Genomic DNA, 21069 nt, shown 5'->3' on the forward strand with positions numbered 1-21069 from the left:
ACACACACTCGCTCCACCAGTGGAGCTCTGAGGTTTCTCTCTCTCTCCTTCACGTGACGGTGAATCCCTCTTTCTCCGAAACACGCTGAGAAGCGGAGGGAAGCCAAAAGGAGGAGGAGCTTCAGACGGAGGAATGAGAGGCGAGGACGGCCGAGTGAATGATGAGAGGAGGACGAGCAGACGTCTGCGGACCACCGTGTCTGCCCTCCATGTCGTCTTCCCTCCGTCTCCTCATCCGTCTCCCTCCCTCCCTCCTGCTCTCTTACTCTCTCTCCTCCTCCCTCCGTCACGTTGTTTTCTCTCCATCTTCGTCTCACGCCTCCCTCTCGTCCTCTCGCTGTGTTTCTTTCACTTCTCTCTGTTTCCACAGCTGTCTCTTCGCCGCGTTGCACTTGTTGCTTTCTTGATCTCTTTGTTTGATTCACGCGCGGTCGGGATTTCATCCTGTTCAAATGCTTCTTGCAATACTTTCAATCCTGAACCCGTTAAACTGTGGAACCAGTTCTGTCTCCAGACCTCCTTCCCTGTTTGAGTTGTCGTAGGAACCCCAAATTAATCCCAATACTTGTGTTTATTGTATGTATTTGTTGAGGAAAGTCTTGGGGAAAAAAATGTATATCTGCAAAAAAATCACTTCATCCAGCATGATATGAGCCAGATTCCCCAAAAACGCCTCCTGGAGCGTCAATAAGACCTTTATGAAAGATTAGGACCTAAAGAATCAGAACCTGGAACAACAATCACAATAAAACAAAGTCTTGACCTGTTAGGAAGGAGTTTCAGTCAAGAAACTGTGTCAGTTTAGAAATGGAAAAGTTGAAAAGTTGAAAATTGACATTTTTTATGCCAAAAGATTGTCTGAATGGGGCATGCTGGGACTTAAAATGGGAGCGGGAGGATTTTCACACGGTTTCCAAAAAGTTAAACACATGCATCATGCTCCATGCTCCATGCTCCATGCATCATGCATCATGCATCATGCATCATGCATCATGCATCATGCATCATGCTCCATGCATCATGCATCATGCATCATGCATCATGCATCATGCCTCCGTCTTCTCGCCCGCTGCCGTCGTGTCTGACGGACGTTTTAATCAGATTCTCGAGCCGACGTTCAGACCCAGAGTTCAGTTCCAGCCCGCCGCCGCCTCCACGCCACATTGAAGCTAAAGAGTGCTGCGCGAGGGTTGCAGCACTCGTTAACACACTCCCACAGTGTGTGTGTGTGTGTGTGTGTGTGTGTGTGTGTGTGCCCAAAGCCTGAAGTCATTAGTGTTGGCGCGTGCAGACAAAAGAGCAATTAAAGGGGTTGAACGCTGAACTGCAGGAAGAAGCTGGAGAACATGAAGGAAACGAAGCCAACGCGAGCTGCAGAAATGTGAGAAAACACTTGACTGAACCCAACTGTTGCTGTTGTTGCTGTTGTTGTTGCTGTTGTTGCTGTTGTTGCTGTTGTTGTTGCTGTTGTTGCTGTTGTTGTTGCTGTTGTTGCTGTTGTTGCTGTTGTTGTTGTCTAAACCTCGTTGTTAGTCGTGTTGCCTACCCAGAAGTCCCTAGTGTTGGCGCTTGCAGCACACAGAGCTTTGAAGGCTTCATGAAACACCAAGAGGGAAACGTTTCTTTATCTTCAGTCTGAAACGTGTCAAACAAACTTTCTTCTTCCTGGAAACTAAGAGGTAAAAAGCAGTTTGGGCGTTCGACCTTCAGTTCCTCCAACTCGCTCTCTCTGAACAAACGACATTGTTTCCTCAGTCGACTCACCTGTTGCGTCCTGACACACATCCACTGGTCAGGATGCACCACCTGGTTCCTTCATGTCTGCCGCCATCTTGTTTTTTGAGGAAGCAGAAGTGAACATGTTGAGCAGAAACCTTCAAACTGAGACGGAATGATTAGAATATTAATGAGAACGCGTTGAGCTGAAGACTCACTCACTGCTGGTTTAGTTTGCTTCATTGTGTTGAATTGTGTTTTGTTTTTGTCTGTCGGAAAGAGATTCAGACGTTTTCCTGGAAACGAGAAGCTTCTCAAAAGTATTAACAGCTTGAATCACATGATGCAATGAAGACTTTTTCTTTTTGTTAATATGTTGATATCAGAAAAAAATAGATAATTTCCTGCTTAATAAATGAAAAAGAGCAAATGTTTAGTCTTTTTTTGCAGACGTCTTCTTCAGGTTTCCAGCAGAGGGCGCTGTTTGTGTCTCCAGGAGGCAGCTCAGGTTACCCCAGCACTCTGAGAATCTGAGTGTGTGTGTGTGTGTGTGTGTGTGTGTGTGTGTGTGTGTGTGTGTGTGTCTGTGTGTGTCTGTGTGTGTGTGCGCGCGCCTCAGCCACACTGCACCCTTTGTGCGGCTGCCTCGGCCCTTGAGCAGCTGCAGCAGCTGACGTCTCTCTGCAGCAACTGTGGGCCTCGAGGTCAAAGACGCTTCACGTCTCCATGACGACGGAACATCCCATAATCACATTCTGAACGGAGCGTTTTGATTGTTAGTGAAACGCGCGCGGCGCTCCATCAAAGAGGGACGAGACCCAGAACCAGCTGAGACCAGTTCACCATGGGCTAGACGGACTTCCTCCTCTTCCTCATCCTGCTGCATCCTCATCGATGACCTTTGACCCCGGCTGTAATTAGTCCGTGACTCTGCTGCGTGCCGGCCGCGCCCGCCTCCCCTCCCATGATGCACTGGTCTCTGGTATGCAGACAGCTGGCCGGCCCTCTGAGGGCCCTTTTAAACTTTAAAGGGCCAAACCGGGCGGCTGGGCGTGTCCCTGCGGCGTGGGAGTGTCCACGCATCCTGAAGCTCCACCACTCCACTCACAGCCAGGACGAGAGGAGCTTTGACACTGTCTCCACCGCCTCCACCTCCACCGCCTCCACCTCCACCGCCTCCACCTCCACCACCCAACATCCAGCACCTCCAGCACCTCCACCTCCAGCACCTCCACCTCCAGCACCTCCACCTCCACCGCCTCCTCCACCTCCACCTCCAGCACCTCCACCTCCAGCACCTCCACCTCCACCTCCACCATGGGCGCCTTCATTGCCAAGATGCTGCTGCCCACCGTCAGCAGCCTGGTGTTCCTGCCCGCCGCCAGCGTGGCCGCCAAGAGGGGCTTCCACATGGAGGCCATGGTCTACTTCTTCACCATGTTCTTCACCGCGGTGAGCGTCTGCGTCTTCTTCTTCTTCTTCTTTGTTAAGATACAAAGTGCTATCAGGAAGTGCCACTAAAGCTCTGCTAAAGTGTTACTAAAGTGTTAGTAAAGTGTTACTAAAGTGTTACTAAAGTGTTACTAAAGTGTTAGTAAAGTGTTAGTAAAGTGTTAGTAAAGTGTTACTAAAGTGTTACTAAAGTGTTAGTAAAGTGTTAGTAAAGTGTTAGTAAAGTGTTACTGAAGTGATATCTCTCTCTCTCTGTCTGTCTCTCTCTCTCTCTCTCTGTCTCTCTCTCTCTCTCTCTCTCTCTCTCTCTCTCTCTCTCTCTGTAGATCTACCATGCGTGTGACGGGCCGGGTCTCTCCATCTTGTGCTTCATGAGATACGATGTCCTGGAGTACTTCAGCGTCTACGGCACGGCTCTCTCCATGTGGGTCACGCTGATAGGTGGGTCCTGTTTCAGACTCCCAGTGGACCGGTATGGCTCCCAGTGGACCAGTATGGCTCCCAGTGGACCAGGATGGCTCCCAGTGGACCTGTATGGCTCCCAGTGGACCAGGATGGCTCCCAGTGGACCAGTATGGCTCCCAGTGGACCTGTATGGCTCCCAGTGGACCAGGATGGCTCCCAGTGGACCAGTATGGCTCCCAGTGGACCAGGATGGCTCCCAGTGGACCAGTATGGCTCCCAGTGGACCAGGATGGCTCCCAGTGGACCAGTATGGCTCCCAGTGGACCAGTATGGCTCCCAGTGGACCTGTATGGCTCCCAGTGGTTGCGTTGGTCTTCACATGTGCTACTTGCGAGTGTTTTTGTTGTTGTTTTTTGGTCTAAATTCAAGCTAAAGCACCCAAACTATCTTACTGAGTGTAATAATAATAATAATAATAATAATAATAATAATAATAATAATAATAATAATAATATACATAATAATTAGTATTCACATTTGCTGGTATTTAACACTTCACAAGGTTAGAAGCCAGCAGCTCTCTGACTGCAGCAGTTGCTGATGACACATGTTGCGTCTCTGAGTTCAGCTCGCATGTGCTCGGCACACACACACACACACACACACACACACACACACACACACACACACACACACACACACACACACACACACACACACACACATGAATACAGTTGCTCTTGAAGCCCCTGAGGTTTTGCCATCGAGGGCTTTAATTAAATCCGTGCTGGGAGTCGGCTGCTGCGACAGCTGACTCCTCTGGTGGCTCCGCCCTCTTTCCAGTCACATGATATTCACAACAGGAGCTGATTGTTTCTGACGCGAATGTAAATCAGTAGTTTTTCACGCAGCCTGTCTCTTGGCCTCAGCTCTGGGCGACTTCGATGAGCCGCAGCGCTCCAGCGTGAGCATGTTCGGCGTGCTGACCATCGCCGTGAGGACCTACCAGGACCGCTGGGGCTACGGCATCTACTCCGGACCCATCGGCTCCGCGGTCTTCATCATCACCGTGAAGTGGGTGAGTTGGAGTTGAAGCTCGGGTCGGTGTCGTGGAGGAACCAGCGGGAGAATGAAGAACGTTGCCAGCCCCTTCCCAATGAAAGAAGCTAGCAGCGCTAGCTCCAAAACTCCCTGCATGCGGCCACAGCGCCGTCAATCGGCAAAACTGACGTCCCTTCAGGACTCCGTTACAAGCCACTCCCCCCACATTATCCCAATGAAAGTCTATGACAGGCAGCCGTCAAGTCATGCATTGATTACTAACCCAAAATGTTACTTAAAGAGACACGTAGCGACCAGGAAGAGACTCAACATGACCTCAAAGAGACATGAAGCAACCACAAAGAGACGCACAACAACTATGAGAAGGCAAGGAAAACCAACAACAACAAAGACATTCCTACAAAGAGACAAGACGCCTATAAAGAAACATGAAATGAGTACAGAGACCACAAAGAGACACAAAGTAACCACAAAGAGACAAATATGAAACAAAAAGAGACACAAAACAACCACAAAGAGACACATATAAACTACAAAGACACAAAGTAACCACAAAGAGACACAAAGTAACCACAAATATAAACTACAAAGAGACACAAACTACTGTGAGAAGCTATCATTAATAGGTTGGTGGATTTAATGAGATTTAAACAATATAACCCCCCCCCCCCCCCCCCCCAGCTGCAGCAGATGAAGCAGCTGCGGGCGGTGTACCCGGACAGGGCGGTGTACACGCAGCAGGTCGGGCCGGGCTGCTGCTTCGGCGCTCTGGCTCTGATGCTGCGCTTCTACTTCGAGGTGAGCGCCGCCGCCGGAGTCTGAGTCCTGCATCCTCACACAAATATACAGAATATTATGTATATATATATATGTGTATATGTATATGTGTGTACTCTGCCCCCTGCAGGAGTGGGACTACGCCTACGTGCACAGCTTCTACCACCTGTCTCTGGCCGTGTCCTTCGTGCTGCTGCTGCCCAAGAAGAACCGCCTCGCCGGCACCGGACGCCACGCCGCCAAGCTGAGCTGCCTGGCGCTCTGCTGCTGCGTATGTCACCTTTACCCACTCACAGGGAGGAGAGAGAGGTCACAGGGAGGAGAGAGAGGTCACAGGGAGGAGAGAGAGGTCACAGGGAGGAGAGAGAGGTCACAGGGAGGAGAGAGAGGTCACAGGGAGGAGAGAGAGGTCACATGTGAGGAGAGAGAGGTCACAGGGAGGAGAGAGAGGTCACAGAGAGGAGAGAGAGGTCACAGGGAGGAGAGAGAGGTCACAGAGAGGAGAGAGAGGTCACAGAGAGGAGAGAGAGGTCACAGAGAGGAGAGAGAGGTCACAGAGAGGAGAGAGAGGAGAGAGAGGTCACAGGGAGGAGAGAGAGGTCACAGGGAGGAGAGAGAGGTCACAGGGAGGAGAGAGAGGTCACAGAGAGGAGAGAGAGGTCACAGGGAGGAGAGAGAGGTCACATGAGAGAGCAGGAGGTCACGTGAGAGGACACAAGGTCACATGAGAGGACACAAGGTCACATGAGAGGACACGAGGTCACATGAGAGGACAGGAGGTCACGTGAGAGGACACAAGGTCACATGAGAGGACACAAGGTCACATGAGAGGACACGAGGTCACATGAGAGGACAGGAGGTCACGTGAGAGGACAGGAGGTCACATGAGAGGACAGGAGGTCACATGAGAGGACAGGAGGTCACATGAGAGGACAGGAGGTCACATGAGAGGACAGGAGGTCACATGAGAGGACAGGGAGGTGCAAGGGAGCACTTGTGTTATCGTGTTGTCTCTCTTGGTAATGACGGAGTGTCTCTTTGTTGTGTTTGTGTGTCACTTCGTGGTTATTTTATGTCTCTTTGTAGTTATTTTGTGTCTCTTTATGGTTATTTTGTGTCACTTTGTGGTCTTTTCGTGTCTCTCTGAGGTCCTTCTGAGTCGTATTATTTGAAAGCGATCGAGTAATAAAACAGCATCATCCCCCGTGAATCCCTTGTGTCCTTAGCGTCGCTTCCTAATCCTGCTTCCTTGCTGTCCTCCCTACAGTCCATGTCCCCGGGTTCTTCTAAGGAGAAGACGGACAAGTCGCTGAAGAAGAAGAAGAAGACGTCTCGCGCCGTGTGGTCGCTCCCCACTGAGCTGTGGACGCGGCGCTGCAGCACGCCCATCCTGCCCGTGTGCCACCCGACGCCCTCCACGCCGCTGAAGGGGACGAGCTCCGAGGAGGCCGCCGGGTCGTCCACGCCCGTCCCGCCGGCGTGCAACTCGCCGCCGTCCACGCCCGTCAAGGGGACGAGCGTCAGCCGGCTGAAAGAGATGAACGGCTGGAAGTGAAGCCCCGAGGACGACCCTCGGCCTGAGGAACCGCGGGCGCCGCCGCCGCCGGTTTTCCGGGGGGAAACTCACCAAATAACTGTCAAAGCCCGAATCCTGATCAACGTGCACGAGGCTGTTAAGTTCATCTCCTCCTGCAGGAAGCCGACCGCCGCCGCGTTGGACGCTCCTCACATTGTTTGGCTGGTAGAATATTTAAGGTCGGCCGGCCGGCTGCGTTCGGTTGGGTAGAGAAAGAAAAAAGGTACGGCGCGATGTGCGGTCGTCAAATTTAAGGACGGGAACGAACCGGGTGCGCCCTGGAAGAGCCGACAGGAACGCAGCCGTCTGGACGCACACGGCAGCCCAGACGAGCCAGAAAAACTGACTGCGAGAAGATTCATGGGAAGAACAAACAGGCAGATGGTTTATCTCTCCAGAAAGTATAAATTGTCTTTAGAAATGTTCCTCGGGGGAGACCCTTCGTCTGCCTCCTCCTCCTCTTCCTCCTCCTCCTCCTCCTTCTCTTCCCGTCTCTCTCAGATGAAAGCACCGTTCATGAGTCGTAGGACTGTAAAGCACATTTTGAACGGGCGTCATGTGCGTCCTCGAGGTGCCGAGCGTGTCAGGTGGAGCGTCTGATCGGCAGGTGTCGTGTCCCCGACCTGCGCTGTTGTCGTGCTTTTATCCACAAATTATTATTTATTGCAGGACAGAAGATTATATATTCACTGTTGTTGTGTTGCTTTCTTTTTCTTTTCTTTTTTTTTGGTATCATTTTGTATTATTTCGAGAATAAAACTAAACGTGTGACCTCGCTTTGACCTCGTCTTCCAGCCGCGTCGTCGTCGTGATGCGTCGACATTTACTCCAAAAAAGTGAATTACCAAAACAAAAGCCCTGAAGATTATATATTAGCTTAGTTCAAGCCCTCGCTCCGGTCCGGAGAACGTGGAACCCGGTTCTCCCGTTCCACTTCCAGCTCGGCAGAACGAGGAGTCGTGCGACACCTCCCCCCCAACACGACCCAAAGGCTACAAACCTGGTCCACTTGTGTCTCAGACAAAACAGTCTGCGGCCAAAACCTGAATGAACTCCCCCTCCTCCTCCTCCTCCTCTTCCTCCTCCTCCTCCTCCTCCTCCACCACCGGGGGAATGTCTTGAGCCTCCCGTGCCCAGAGAAAGGGGTTTTTGTCTGGGCAGACTGGGCTACCACCCGGCTGGCTGCGCCTCCCTGACGGGACGGTAACTCGAGCCTTTTATTGCACGAGTGTGAAACACTTTTCAGCTCCTTTGCGACCGCCGTCTGTCCCACTGAAGGAGCTGCAGCCCACACACACACACACACACACACACACACACACACACACACATTTAGAACCGGACCAATGCGCGTGTGAAGACCTCCTCCTGACCTTAACAGTGCACTCAGCAGAAGGAATTACACTCGATTGAAAAAATGTAACCTGTCCTCACTTTTACCGTTACGGTCCGTGGTCCCCACGAGAACCAAAACACAGAATCACACACACACACACACACACACACACACACACACACACACACACACAAGAGTTTGATTGACACGAGTGTGAAGCGCGGTCGTCTCCTTCGTGGTCGTCTGCAGCCCCTCATTCCACGGCGGCGAGGAATGTCAGTGGGTATTTAAAATATAATAAAGAAACACATCTGAACAAATATATATATATATATATATATATATATATATATATATATATATATATATATATATATATATACCACTTCTGCAACAAAAAAAGAGTACTTAATACTTTTTTTTCTTCTGTTTTTCTTTAATATTCCACACATTCAGGACTCGATGGACTCGGGGTTGTTACACGTGTTTATGGATCGTTCTATGACGACGTGATTATTATGATGCGTATTATAATTATTACATCTTTGTTATGATTAATATTAATACAGTCACGCTTTATGCAGGAAGCAGTCAGTCAGTCTGAGATCAGTCTTTAGGAAACGATTCACTTTGAGGATGATTAAATCAGCTGTTTGTTTTCAGTGTTATTAACGTTTATGAATATGTGACATCTCACTGCTGGAGACCAAATAAAGAGAAAGAAGACAGGCGGAGCACAGAAGAGCAGGAACCTGTGAACACATGAGCCTTCATCTGGTCTGGAGAGTCATCCTCAGTTCGTTCCTGTGCTGCCACCTAGTGGACGGCAGCGTGTACTGACCTGCTCATCAGGGGAAAACAGCGCAGCGTCCTTCATGTGTGACGGCTTTTAATATTATTTAGAGCTTGTTCACATCAAGGAGTGGTGGTTTCTGGGTATTTTATTGTGTTTATTCAGGTTGAAAGTGAGTCACAAAGAGCACAGCCAGAGTTTCATCATTTAAAGTCGACTCAAAGAGTGAAAAACTCAGCAGGCAGGAGACGCATCAACGTTTACAACAGATCAGTCTCGCTGTGGGTGAAGGTGGACTGGTCCTGTTCCACTGGTGTTACTGGTGCTGCTGGTGCTATGGATGCTACTGCTGCTGCTGGTGGTGCTACAGATGCTACTGCTGCTGCTGCTGGTGCTGCTGGTGCTGCTGGTGTGTGATGGAGGTCTCTGGGGCGTGGCGTGGTGCTCGGTTGGAAGCAGTTCCTTAATATGATTTGTGTCTGTTGGACAATAACTTTGTTTTTAATGACACAACTTCTTTTTTAATAAAATATCTATTTGTTGCATTTGATATTCTTTGTATATATACTAATCACATTAATAACATCATTAGTATATGTATGAAACGTGTTCGACAGTTGCAGATGAAAATCAGTCTCCAATCATATTTATGTGTATAAACACAAATAATATTCATTATATTTTTTATAACTCATATTATACTATTAGTTTCAGACTCGAGTGATCCAAAAAGTCATTGAAAAGAGATAAAGAGATAGAAAGTCATCATGTTTTTATCTTCACCTCCTCTTGGCTCACACACAGCTTCAGCTCGCGTCCCACCTCAGACGGGTCAGCTGGTCGTCTCCCCGTGTTCTGATTGGTCAGAGTCATCTTCAGGAGATCTTCACTGAGACTGACAACAAAAAGCAACACAAGACACTGCAGCTTCAACATATGAAGCATAGACTTCTATACAACCAGAGGAGTCGCCCCCTGGTGGTCAGGAGAGAGAATGCAGCTTTAACACATGAAGCATAGACTTCTATACAACCAGAGGAGTCGCCCCCTGGTGGTCAGGAGAGAGAATGCAGCTTCAACACATGAAGTATAGACTTCTATACAACCAGAGGAGTCGCCCCCTGGTGGTCAGGAGAGAGAATGCAGCTTTAACACATGAAGTATAGACTTCTATACAACCAGAGGAGTCGCCCCCTGGTGGTCAGGAGAGAGAATGTTTTGTGTCGCTGACCTCTGCTGGTCGAAGGCGGCGCTGCAGGTCTTGATGTTCTCCATCAGTTGAGCTCTGACTGCTTGTCCTGTTGAACTGGACAACACATCCTCCGCCGTGAGGCCAGGGAACAGGTCCATGAGCATAGCAGGCAGCTGCACACACACACACACACACACACACACACACACACACACACACACACACACACAGAAATTAATAAAATGCTGAGATTTGACCCTTAAACCCCTTTAAAAGGCCCGGGGACCCCGTGTGAAGCTTCGAGCGGCCCCCAGCTGTGCTCGGGGCCGCTTGTTGAGAAACCGGGTCATGACGTCGGGGTGCGGCTCTGACCTCGTCGCCCCCGGGGTCCAGAACCAGCGTGCACACGAGGTCCCGTCGGGCCGCCTCCGGGTTCGCGAGCTTCCTGAAGGCTTTGGAGCGAAACTCATAGTAACGAGCTGACGAAGCGTCACAGAGGAGAGCGAGAGAGAACAAGTCCACAGCCTCCTGGAAGCACCTACACACACAGACAGAGACACACACACACACACACAGACAGAGACACACACACACACACACAGAGAGAGAGACACACACACACACACACACACACATACAAACAGACACACACACACACACATCTATAGCATTGAGTCGAGCTTTGAGGGGCGTGTCCCGTGTGAAAGTGGGCGGGGCCTCTGACCCGTCCTGGAAGCAGGCCGCGCCCAGCGTGCTGTGCAGCACGGCGAGCCGCAGCCGGGCGGCCGGGTCCCCGGGGTGCAGCATCTCCTGCGCCTGCTGGTAGTCGGCCAGAGCGAAGCACCACTCGCCCTGCCGGAAGAAGCAATCTGACACACGGCGCCGCAGTTAGCAAGCGCGGCGCGACGGGGACGCGTGCTGCGGGCTGGGCATCGGGCCCCCGGGGGCCTCACCTCCTCGGTTCAGGTACAGCCCGGCCCGGCCCCGCTCCTCCTGCACGGCGCGGTTGAGCAGCAGCGTGGCCTCGGCGTAGAGGCCGCGGCTGAAGCACTCCACGGCGAAGTCGTTGTAGGTGAGAACCAGCTGGAGCTGCGCCTCCTGCTCCATGGAGCCGCGCTCCTCCTGCCCCTCCTCCTGCTGCTCGCCGGCCTCCGTCTGACCTCTGACCTCCTTCTCCTTCTTCTTCTCCTCCTCCTCTTCCTCGCTCAGCTCCACAGCCTGCACCAGATCCTCGATGGCGGCCGTGAAGTCTTTCAGGCGTCGGTACAGAAACCCTCTGAGGCGCAGTGACGGCACAGATTACACTTCAGCGGAACAAATGTAATCCTGTATAAATACTTCAACACATCCGTACCTGAACAGGTAGAGGCGGGCGTCCCGTGGGCAGTTCTCCAGAGCCATGTTGGCCCTGCTGAGGGCGTCGGGCAGCCGGCCGCTCAGCGCCGCGTCCACGGCCTCACGGCGGTGCCGCTCGGCGGCGTCCTGCAGCTGCAGCAGCAGGGAGGCGGCCTGAGGGCTGTGAGGGGCCAACGCCAACGCACACCTCACGTCCTCGTGACAACGGGTCATCTGGAGGGGAGGGACGGACAGGTGAGGCTGCAGGTGAGAGCTGAGGCTGCCTGTGAGAGGTGTGGCTGCAGGTGAGAGGTGAGGCTTCAGGTGAGAGGTGAGGCTTCAGGTGAGAGGTGAGGCTTCAGGTGAGAGGTGAGGCTTCAGGTGAGAGGTGAGGCTTCAGGTAAGAGGTGTGGCTGCAGGTGAGAGGTGTGTCTGCAGGTGAGAGGTTAGAGGTGAGGCTTCAGATGAGAGGTGAGGCTTCAGGTAAGAGGTGTGTCTGCAGGTGAGAGGTGAGGATGCAGGTGAGAGGTGAGGCTTCAGGTGAGAGGTGAGGCTTCAGGTGAGAGGTGAGGCTTCAGGTGAGAGGTGAGGCTGCAGGTGAGAGGTGAGGCTGCAGGTGAGCGGCGTCAGCAGCACCTGACGCAGCAGCTGGTACAGCCGAGCTCTGAGCAGGTAGAGGTCGGAGGTCGGGCCGTCCAGCAGCATCCAATCAGTGACCAGCTTCAGGCCGTCAGTGGCGTGACCTGCAGCCGCCAGGCAGGAAAGACTGGACACAACACACACGTCAGGTGTGTGTGTGTGTGTGTGTGTGTGTGTGTGTGTGTGTGTGTGTGTGTGTGTGTGTGCAGATCGCTGACCTCTTGACCTCGTAGGTCCGGCAGCCCGGCTTCAGCTGCACCGCTCTGCTGAAGGCCTGCAGGGCCTCCAGGAAAAGGCCTCGGTCGAACAGACAGTGACCCTGATGAGGACGATTACATTTCTGACTGGGCTGAATATATAATGTAAATAATAATAATGATGTAATGTAAATACTAATATTCAGATCAAAGAAACACGAGGCCTAAAACTGTGTTTTGTTATGGAAGCCGGTTCCACACAAAAAAAAACTTATTATGAGACAAAAAGTTGTGATTATATGAAAGCCCATTTCCATTTTTTTTAAGTCTTAATTATGAAAAACAAAAAGTAATAATAATATGACCAAAAAAAATAAACAAATAAAAAAAGTCATAATGACAGAAAAAAAAAACATAATGACAAAAAAAAAAAAAAAAAAAAAAACCTTGATCAGGAAATCTTCCAGACGTTTTTTTTGGGGGGGGGGGTCATATTTTGTTGTTGTCAAAATTAGGACTTTTTTGTGGTGGAAATTATGAGATAAAAATTTGACATTATGTGGCCTCAGTGTGGCTGCTGGCAGGATGAGGCTCAACACACACACACACACACACACACACACACACACACACACACGCACACACAGACAGACATTAACACACAGTGAAGACGGGCCTGCCCTTAAAGGGCCGGTACTTTAAGGTCACAGGAGGTCGTTCACCCGGGAACCTTTTAGCATCTCACTTATGGCTTTGAGGATCACAGGATGAGGCGCTAAAACAATAAAGCGCCTCAGCCTGGATGTAAACACGCTGCGGCCGCTTTGACCTTTGACCCCGTGAGCAGAGACCTGCAGGAAGTAGACGAAGGCCAAGCGGGCGTCGTAACGCCCGGGCGCCAGCATGCCGGCCCGCTTGTAGCACGCCGCCGCCGACTGGAAGTCACACAGCTGCAGGTAGGCCTCCGCCTGGCTCTCATGCAGCCGGGCCTGAAGAAGAAGAAGAAGAAGAAGAAGAAGAAGAAGAAGAAGAAGAAGAGGAAGAAGAAGAAGAAGAAGTACATTTCAATGTGGTTCTTTTTCACTTGAATTATTAAATCATTTAAGCCTTGAATCTGTGAATCCTTGAATCTAAATAAAACACCTCCCAGCAGTCAGTACTTTTTCACATGGCTCATTTTCCCTGGAATCCTTAAATTCCTAAATCCTTGAATCATTCAACCCTTTAAATATGTAAATCATTGAATCATTAGATCCTTGAATATTTTAATCATTGAATCCTTGAATCCTTGAATCTGTGAATCTGTGAATCCTTGAATCCTGTAAATCATTGAACATTTTAATCATTGAATCAGTGAATCCTTAAATCCTTGAATCCTTGAATCCTGTAAATCATTGAATCATGTAATTATGTGAATCCTTGAATCATTGAATAGTGTAATCATGTCATCCTTGAATCCTTGAATAATTTTATATTTCAATATTTGAATCCTTGAATCCTGTAAATCCTTGAATATTTGAATTGTTTAATCCTTGCATCCTTGAATCCTTGAACCCCCCCCCTCCCAGCAGCCAGGGCTTCACCTGCTCCGGCTGCAGGTTGATGGCCTTGGAGAAGCAGACCACGGCCTTCTCGTACTGGGACGTTCCCATCGCCTCGTCCCCGTTGCTGCGACTGCAGAGAAAAACAGCATCACTCACAGCGGAAGAGACATTTATTTATGACACGTTGCATCTTCGGCTGCCGGGGCTCCTCACTGCTGAGCCGCCTTGCTCTGGACGATGAGGCTCATCTGCAGATCGGGTCTTGGGGGCGGTTCCTCTCCCGGAGCCATGAAGACTCTGCTGGAGCTGAAGAGGAAGCTCTGTCTGCTCCGGGCATCGGCCTCCGCCTGCTGTCGGACCACACAGACGTGAAGATGGAGAGCTGATAAATGTGGGAGGAGCTGTGATGATGTCGTGTTAGTTTAGGTTGATTCCTCCAATTAGAGCTCAGGTGCTGCCTCCACAGCTCCATGCAGGACGCTAACGGCGGTGTGGATGGTTTTAGGGAAACCAACATGTATTTAATCGCCAAAATTAGCTGCTTTCTAACAATAACAACTATATCTGTGAAAGGGGTTCAGTTGTGGGATAGTAGGTATGAGGAAATAATCATCTGAAGGCCACTTTGCAATTATTTTTTTTAAACAGGTATAATAACAAAATATTGATGTATTTATTGTTTATGCAATCTGTAATTCTCACTGATAACAACCTACATGTATTACTAGTAAAATAAAGAAATATTCATTAATTTAAACCTGAATATATGTATTTGTGGCATTGTTGTGAAAATGAATTAGGAATTTATCATTTAAAAAAAAGTTGTTAAACAAAAAAACATGTCCCTTTATAATTTATACATCTTCTTTTTTTGAATGCATTAATTTATTGATTTATTTTCGGTCATGATTAAAGAATGCATGTAAAATAGACAAACAGACAGATATAGAAAACAGTAATATCACGACCGTTTTCTGTACTTTGTGACGTCACACTTACCTTGCGGTCGTTCGTCTCCATCGTCTCGTGCAGGTGACACGAGCCGTTTTTACGTCAGTTTTGTTTGTTTTTTGCTCTGTTCTTCTTCACTTTGTCGGTATTTTAAAGCCGTTGCGTTGACGGTAAATCTGGTTGTCACCGTGGAAACCGACTTCAACAATGACGGCTTTTATTTTCTAAACGTTCGACTTTTTATGTTGTAGTTCCGGTTCCGTTTCAAGCTAACTAGGTTAACGTCAAACTATATTAACTAAATGATATTATGTAATACTATTATTATTAATAATATATTATTAATATATTTGACAAGTATCAATTGTGTCGTACGTATGATATATATATATATATATATATATATATATATATATATATATATATATATATATATATATATATATATATATATATATATATATATATATATATATATATATATGTTGAGCCCTGGACGTCACTTCCGCTTCCGTTCCAAGCCATATAGAACAACGTCAGATATTATTATTATTATTATTATTATTATTATTATTATTATTACATAATATATGTTTGGTTTAAAAGTGTTAGTAGTGTCGTCGCTATGATATCACTAAATAAAAAGTCAAATTAAAAAAACTGCGTGTACCTGAATGGAAAGAGTGACGGTAAATGACACCCGGAAGCTCTGTATTCCAGCTTCACACTGCTAAATTAAACTAATAGAAGAGGTTGGACAGTTAAAACAACGTTACACGACAGCATTTAGTGGAGCACACTCGTATCGATGTCCCCCATTAACACCACCACGGGCTTTTATTTTGAAAAAGACCGGAAACAATGGGCACAAATGCAGATCAGCTGACTGGACTGTTGACAAGCACGTTTGTCGGCGGTGGAGGAGGAAGAAGCAGCAACAACAAAGTGAAATGTCGGCTGTTTGCAACAAACATTGTTGATTTTTTGTTGTTTTACTGCTTCCGGTTAGTTTGTCCCGACCTGTTGATGTAAACAACGAAGAAGAAGAACACAAAGAAGCTGCACGTGGACTTCCTGCTGTCGGCATGGACATCCAGGACGAGAGGACGCGGCTACTGGACCCGGAAGACGGGGACGAGCTTCCCGCCGAACTGTCCGACCAGGGCGCGTACCTGAGGTCAGTCCACGCGCCTCAGTGTGGGTGCTGGCAGGATGAGGCACCACACGCACATACGCACGCAGGCACACACACACACACACACACACACACACACACACACACACACACACACGCAGACACACACACAGACATACGCACACACACAGACACGCACTGACACACACAGACACACAAGCCCACAGACAGACAAAGGCATGCTCAGACACATACACAAAGACAAACACAGACACGCAAACAAAGACAAACACAGAGACACGCACACAAACGGACACGCACACACAGACAGACAGACAGACACATGAATAGAAACACGCACAAACACACACAGAAAGACACACGCAAACAGGCACACAAACAGACAGACACATGCACGCAGACACACGCACACACGGAAACACACGCAGACATGCAGACACACACACACGCACGCACGGACACACACACACAGACACATGCAGGCAGACACACCGGCCTCTCTCTCTCCTCGAGGAACGAGGCGAGACGAGGAAGCACAAAACAGACAAAATGAAAACGACCCCTGACCTCTGACCTCGTCCCTGTCCTCTGTTCCTCTTCTCCCCGGCAGCAAGGTGAGGAACAGGAATCTGTACCTGGCCACGCTGGCGTGCGTTCTGGGTCCCATGAGCTTCGGCTTCGTGTTGGGCTACAGCTCGCCCGCCATCCCCGAGCTCGCCCGCATCGCCGACCCGCGGCTGCGGCTGGACGCCGACCAGGCCTCGTGGTTCGGGGTACGATGAGTCACGTTGCTCTCTAAAGCAGAACCGCCGCCAAATGATGTGCTGTGCGTTTTCTTTTCTTCACTTATCAGCAAATTTAATGTCGTCACATGTTCCTCCAAACTCGCTGGATTCACTCGAGTTCAAACGCAGAGAGACGGACGAGGAGCGCAGTTTAGATGGAAATCACATCCAGAGACTCCTCTGGTTGTATAGAAGTCACTGCTGCATGTGTTAAAGCTGCATTCTCTCTCCTGATCACCAGGGGGCGACTCCTCTGGTTGTATAGAAGTCTATGCTTCATGTGTTAAAGCTGCATTCTCTCTCCTGACCACCAGGGGGCGACTCCTCGGGTTGTATAGAAGTCTATGCTTCATGTGTTAAAGCTGCATTCTCTCTCCTGACCACCAGGGGGCGACTCCTCTGGTTGTATAGAAGTCTATGCTTCATGTGTTAAAGCTGCATTCTCTCTCCTGACCACCAGGGGGCGACTCCTCGGGTTGTATAGAAGTCTATGCTTCATGTGTTAAAGCTGCATTCTCTCTCCTGACCACCAGGGGGCGACTCCTCTGGTTGTATAGAAGTCTATGCTTCATGTGTTAAAGCTGCATTCTCTCTCCTGACCACCAGGGAGCGACTCCTCTGGTTGTATAGAAGTCTATGCTTCATGTGTTAAAGCTGCATTCTCTCTCCTGACCACCAGGGGGCAACTCCTCTGGTTGTATAGAAGTCTATATAAATGACTCTACTCCTCTCAAGTCTTCTAGACAGCACGATGTCCGTTCAGTAACTTAAGCTCCTCCCCCTCTTCAGTCCATCGTGACGGTGGGGGCGGCGGCCGGCGGGCTGCTGGGCGGCTGGATGGTGGGGAGGATCGGCAGGAAGCTCACCCTGATGTTCTGCTCGCTGCCCTTCGTCTTCGGCTTCACCGTCATCATCGCGGCGCAGAACGTGTGGATGCTCTACGCCGGCCGGCTGCTCACGGGCCTCGCCAGCGGCGTCACGTCGCTGGTCGTCCCGGTGAGAAGCCTCGTGGCGCCTCGTGGCGCCTCGTGGCGCCATGGATCTGTGTTTTGTAATAAATACTGAATTGTGCATTCTGCTTCATGTTTGTGTTTCTTTGCCTTCACGCTTCTTCCTGCAGCTCTACATCTCTGAGATGGCTCACGAGCGCGTGCGCGGGACGCTGGGCTCCTGCGTGCAGCTCATGGTGGTGCTCGGCATCATGGGAGTTTACCTCGCAGGTATGCTGCGGCTTTTATGTGTTTAGGGAGTCGTGTCTGTTTGTGTCTCTTTGTTGTTGCTTTTTGCCTCTTTGTGTCTCTTTGTTGTCTCTGTCACATTGTTGTTTAGTGTCACTTTGTTGTTGCTTTTTATCTCTTTTTGTCGCTTTGCGTCACTTTGTTGTTGCTTTGCATCACTTTGTTATCTCTTTGTGTCACTTTGTTGTTGCTTTGCATCTCTTTGTTATCTCTTTGTGTCACTTTGCTGTTGCTTTGCATCACTTTGTTATCTTTGTGTCACTTTGTTGTTGCTTTGCATCACTTTGTTATCTCTTTGTGTCACTTTGTTGTTGCTTTGCATCTCTTTGTTATCTCTTTGTGTCACTTTGTTGTTGCTTTGCATCACTTTGTTATCTCTTTGTGTCACTTTGTTGTTGCTTTGCATCTCTTTGTTGTCTCTTTGTTACACTGTCTTGTTGCTTCATGCCTCTTTTTGTCTCTTTGTGTCACTGTCTTGTTGCAGTGTTTGTGTTCACGCGTCCGTGAGTCTCCTCTTTGAATGAAGTTTAGTCTACGAGCTGTGAATCATTGACGGCAGCTACGTGACACACACTGCTCCTCTTTTATTATCTGCATCGCTGCTCTTTGCTCAGTCAAACGCTTTAGTTCAATAAAAGCTGACGACTTGAACCCGGCCGTCATGTGACGTGCTCATCGACGGCTAATCACGTTAGCCGCATGCCGTTAGCGTTCCCCCTCGTACACGCGACACGGGCCGTCTCCTGTTAGCGGACAGAGGCGTCGTTATGGCGTCTCAACGGCCCTTTTTTCTAAATTGCGTAACAAACTCGGTCATTCACTTAGCCGATGCCGTGTAACCGAACCGTGACGTTCAGGCCGAGTGAAGAAGAAGAAGAAGAAGAAGAAGAAGAAGAAGAAGAAGAAGAAGAAGACTGAACTGTGTGGTCGGCTCTGCAGAGGAATGCAGGATCCTGTTTCCTGACTTTCTGTTGGTCACGCCACAAGATATTTACAGTTCGTCACGAGACGTTAGGCCCCGCCCACACCTTCAGACACACCCACTTCAACATTGTTTGTTTTGTCTATTTATAGTTTTTGTGTGTCTCTGTTGTCATTTTGTGTCTCTGTGTAATGTGTTTGCATGTCTTTGAAATTGTTTTACATCACTTTGTTGTAGTTTTGGTCTCTTTGTAGGAATATGAAGGGTTAAAGATATGAAGTTGAAGTGACTCATTCTTTTGCCCCAAAAAGTCTCCAGAAGCCACAAATCATCAGAACATTCTAACAATATAATCGCATGTTCTACAAATCAGGAGAAAATGTAACTTAGCCTGCGACGCTTCTCTGACTCAAGATCTTCCAACGCCCTCAATGTCTCACCTTCACGATGCTGAATATGTCCCGTTAGCCGTGTAAATGTCTAACGTGAGCTGTGATGAACGACACGTGCATGATGCTAAGCGACCCGACCTGCTTTCATCCGGTCCTGCAGGTCTCTACCTGGACTGGCGCTGGCTGGCCATCTGCAGCTCCATCCCGCCGACGCTGCTTATGGTCTGCATGTGCTTCGTGCCCGAGTCGCCGCGCTTCCTGCTGTCGCAGGGCAAGAGGCGGGAGGCCGAGGAGGCGCTGCGCTTCCTGCGGGGGCCCGACGCCCCCGTCGAGTGGGAGTGCGCCCGCATCGAGAGCGCCTGCGACGAGCAGGTGAGTCGCGGCTGATGGAGCCGGGGAGGAGCCTTCAAATCAAAGCTAACGCCGGGACGCTCGAGGTCAAAGGGTCGAGGCCGTCTGACTGGAGGCTGTTGCCTCCCGCAAGACAGTCACGTCATGGGAGTTGATGGTCTCCCGCTGCCTCGACCCATGAGTGTGTTTTAGTTATTGGTGAGTCTGACGAACCAGTAAAACACTCAAAGCACACGATGACACAAACACACTGACTGACTGAGGCAGCGAGGGCCCAGCAGCTCCTGTGAGTCCACCAGGTAAAATCACTGTTTAGTCAATGGAGTCCGGTGTCTTTTGAAAAGAGTGTAGACATCGTCTTCAGTTCCCCGTCAGAAGGTGACCCTGGTCTCCTGGTAACCCTGATGGCCCTGGTGACCCTGGTCTCTTTGTAACCCTGGTGTCTTTATGACACTGATGGCCCTGGTGACCCTGGTCTCTGTGTGACCCTGGTGTCTTTATGCCCCTGTTATCTTGGTAACCCTGGTCTCTTTGTGACACTGATGGTCCTTGTGCTGCTGGTCTCATTGTGACCTTGTTGTCTTTGTGCCCCTGGTATCTTGGTGACCCTGGTTTCTTGTGAACCTTATGACCCTGGTGGCCCTTGTGCCCCTGGTCTCTTTGTGACCCCGGTCTCTCTCTCTCTCCTCTAGGGCTCCAGCTTCCAGATGTCCGACCTGAAGGACCCGGGGGTCTACAAGCCTATGGTGATCGGCATCATGCTGATGGTGTTCCAGCAGATGACGGGCATCAACGCCATCATGTTCTACGCTGAGACCATATTCGAACAGGCCCACTTCAAGGTGAGGGGGCTTTAAAAAAGGGGATTTAATCCACGTGGCCCGCATCCTCACATTTTAGTCTGTAATTGTCCGTGTTCTCTGTCGCTGAAAACATGGATTCATGTTGTTGCTGTTTCCCAGGAGAGCGACCTGGCGTCGGTGATCGTGGGTCTGACCCAGGTCATCTTCACGGGAGTGGCAGCGATCATCATGGACCGAGCGGGAAGAAAACTCCTCCTCATCATCTCAGGTATTTTAAATAAAATGTGATTTAATAATTAAACTCTTTGGCACCGAGCGCCACTGACGCTCTGGGCCATTGACACACTTTCAGCCACTGACACTCCATGTTTGTGTTTGTCCCCGCCCCCCCAGGCATTGGCATGGCGACCAGCACCACATCGTTCGGGGTTTACTTCTACCTGATGT

General features: G+C 49.6%; 3 protein-coding genes across 5 annotated transcripts in view; 2 read left to right on the forward strand and 1 right to left on the reverse strand.

Annotated features, from left to right (window-relative positions):
• The first annotated feature begins 3033 nt into the window (after nt 1-3033).
• mymk (myomaker, myoblast fusion factor) lies at nt 3034-6967 on the forward strand. 2 transcript variants are annotated; one of them, XM_068596291.1, is made up of 7 exons: nt 3034-3168; nt 3495-3609; nt 4503-4651; nt 5317-5433; nt 5543-5683; nt 6680-6818; nt 6900-6967. In XM_068596291.1, exons 1-7 carry the CDS (start codon nt 3034-3036, stop codon nt 6965-6967), a joined length of 864 nt encoding a protein of 287 aa, XP_068452392.1. The 2 variants fall into 2 exon arrangements, with proteins under 2 accessions (XP_068452392.1, XP_068452391.1); XM_068596290.1 differs by having other exon boundaries at nt 6680-6810; nt 6892-6967.
• A 2286-nt stretch (nt 6968-9253) lies between these two features.
• LOC137799491 (tetratricopeptide repeat protein 16) lies at nt 9254-15176 on the reverse strand. 2 transcript variants are annotated; one of them, XM_068596285.1, is made up of 13 exons: nt 15024-15176; nt 14238-14371; nt 14064-14154; nt 13332-13469; nt 12502-12602; nt 12281-12410; nt 11664-11878; nt 11263-11585; nt 11034-11178; nt 10682-10847; nt 10349-10482; nt 9901-10012; nt 9254-9596 (listed from the first exon to the last, which is right to left on the reverse strand). In XM_068596285.1, the coding sequence occupies exons 1-13, from the start codon at nt 15042-15044 to the stop codon at nt 9378-9380; spliced, it is 1929 nt and encodes a 642-aa protein (XP_068452386.1). In that variant the 5' UTR covers nt 15045-15176; the 3' UTR covers nt 9254-9377. The 2 variants fall into 2 exon arrangements, with proteins under 2 accessions (XP_068452386.1, XP_068452385.1); XM_068596284.1 differs by having other exon boundaries at nt 14238-14374.
• A 671-nt stretch (nt 15177-15847) lies between these two features.
• The window catches only part of slc2a8 (solute carrier family 2 member 8), a 7503-nt gene continuing 2281 nt past the window's right edge, over nt 15848-21069 (forward strand). Inside the window, exons 1-8 of the mRNA XM_068596259.1 lie at nt 15848-16152; nt 16742-16904; nt 17706-17912; nt 18037-18136; nt 19629-19840; nt 20512-20661; nt 20782-20890; nt 21016-21069. The exon at nt 21016-21069 is cut by the window's right edge and continues 75 nt beyond it. Of these exons, the coding sequence (XP_068452360.1) occupies nt 16061-16152; nt 16742-16904; nt 17706-17912; nt 18037-18136; nt 19629-19840; nt 20512-20661; nt 20782-20890; nt 21016-21069 (1087 nt within the window). The 5' untranslated portion in view covers nt 15848-16060. The remainder of the gene's footprint in view (nt 16153-16741; nt 16905-17705; nt 17913-18036; nt 18137-19628; nt 19841-20511; nt 20662-20781; nt 20891-21015) is intronic.

Source organism: Clinocottus analis, unplaced genomic scaffold (genome assembly GCF_023055335.1).
Source record: "Clinocottus analis isolate CAN_PGR_092001 unplaced genomic scaffold, fCliAna1.0.p SCAF_35, whole genome shotgun sequence".
NCBI classification, from domain to species: domain Eukaryota; kingdom Metazoa; phylum Chordata; class Actinopteri; order Perciformes; family Cottidae; genus Clinocottus; species Clinocottus analis.

Coding starts and splice junctions, on each gene's coding strand:
- LOC137799491 (XM_068596284.1), bottom strand. CDS start 15,044: ATGGAGACGAACGACCGCAAG. Junction 10,483..10,681: donor TGGACCCCGGGGGCGACGAG/GTCAGAGCCGCA, acceptor GTGTGTGTGCAG/CTGCCTGCTATGCTCATGGA. Junction 9,597..9,900: donor TGTGTGTGAGCCAAGAGGAG/GTGAAGATAAAA, acceptor ATTGTCCAACAG/ACACAAATCATATTAAGGAA.
- mymk (XM_068596291.1), top strand. CDS start 3,034: ATGGGCGCCTTCATTGCCAAGATGCTGCTGCCCACCGTCAGCAGCCTG. Junction 4,652..5,316: donor TCATCATCACCGTGAAGTGG/GTGAGTTGGAGT, acceptor CCCCCCCCCCAG/CTGCAGCAGATGAAGCAGCT. Junction 6,819..6,899: donor CATCCTGCCCGTGTGCCACC/CGACGCCCTCCA, acceptor CGGCGTGCAACT/CGCCGCCGTCCACGCCCGTC.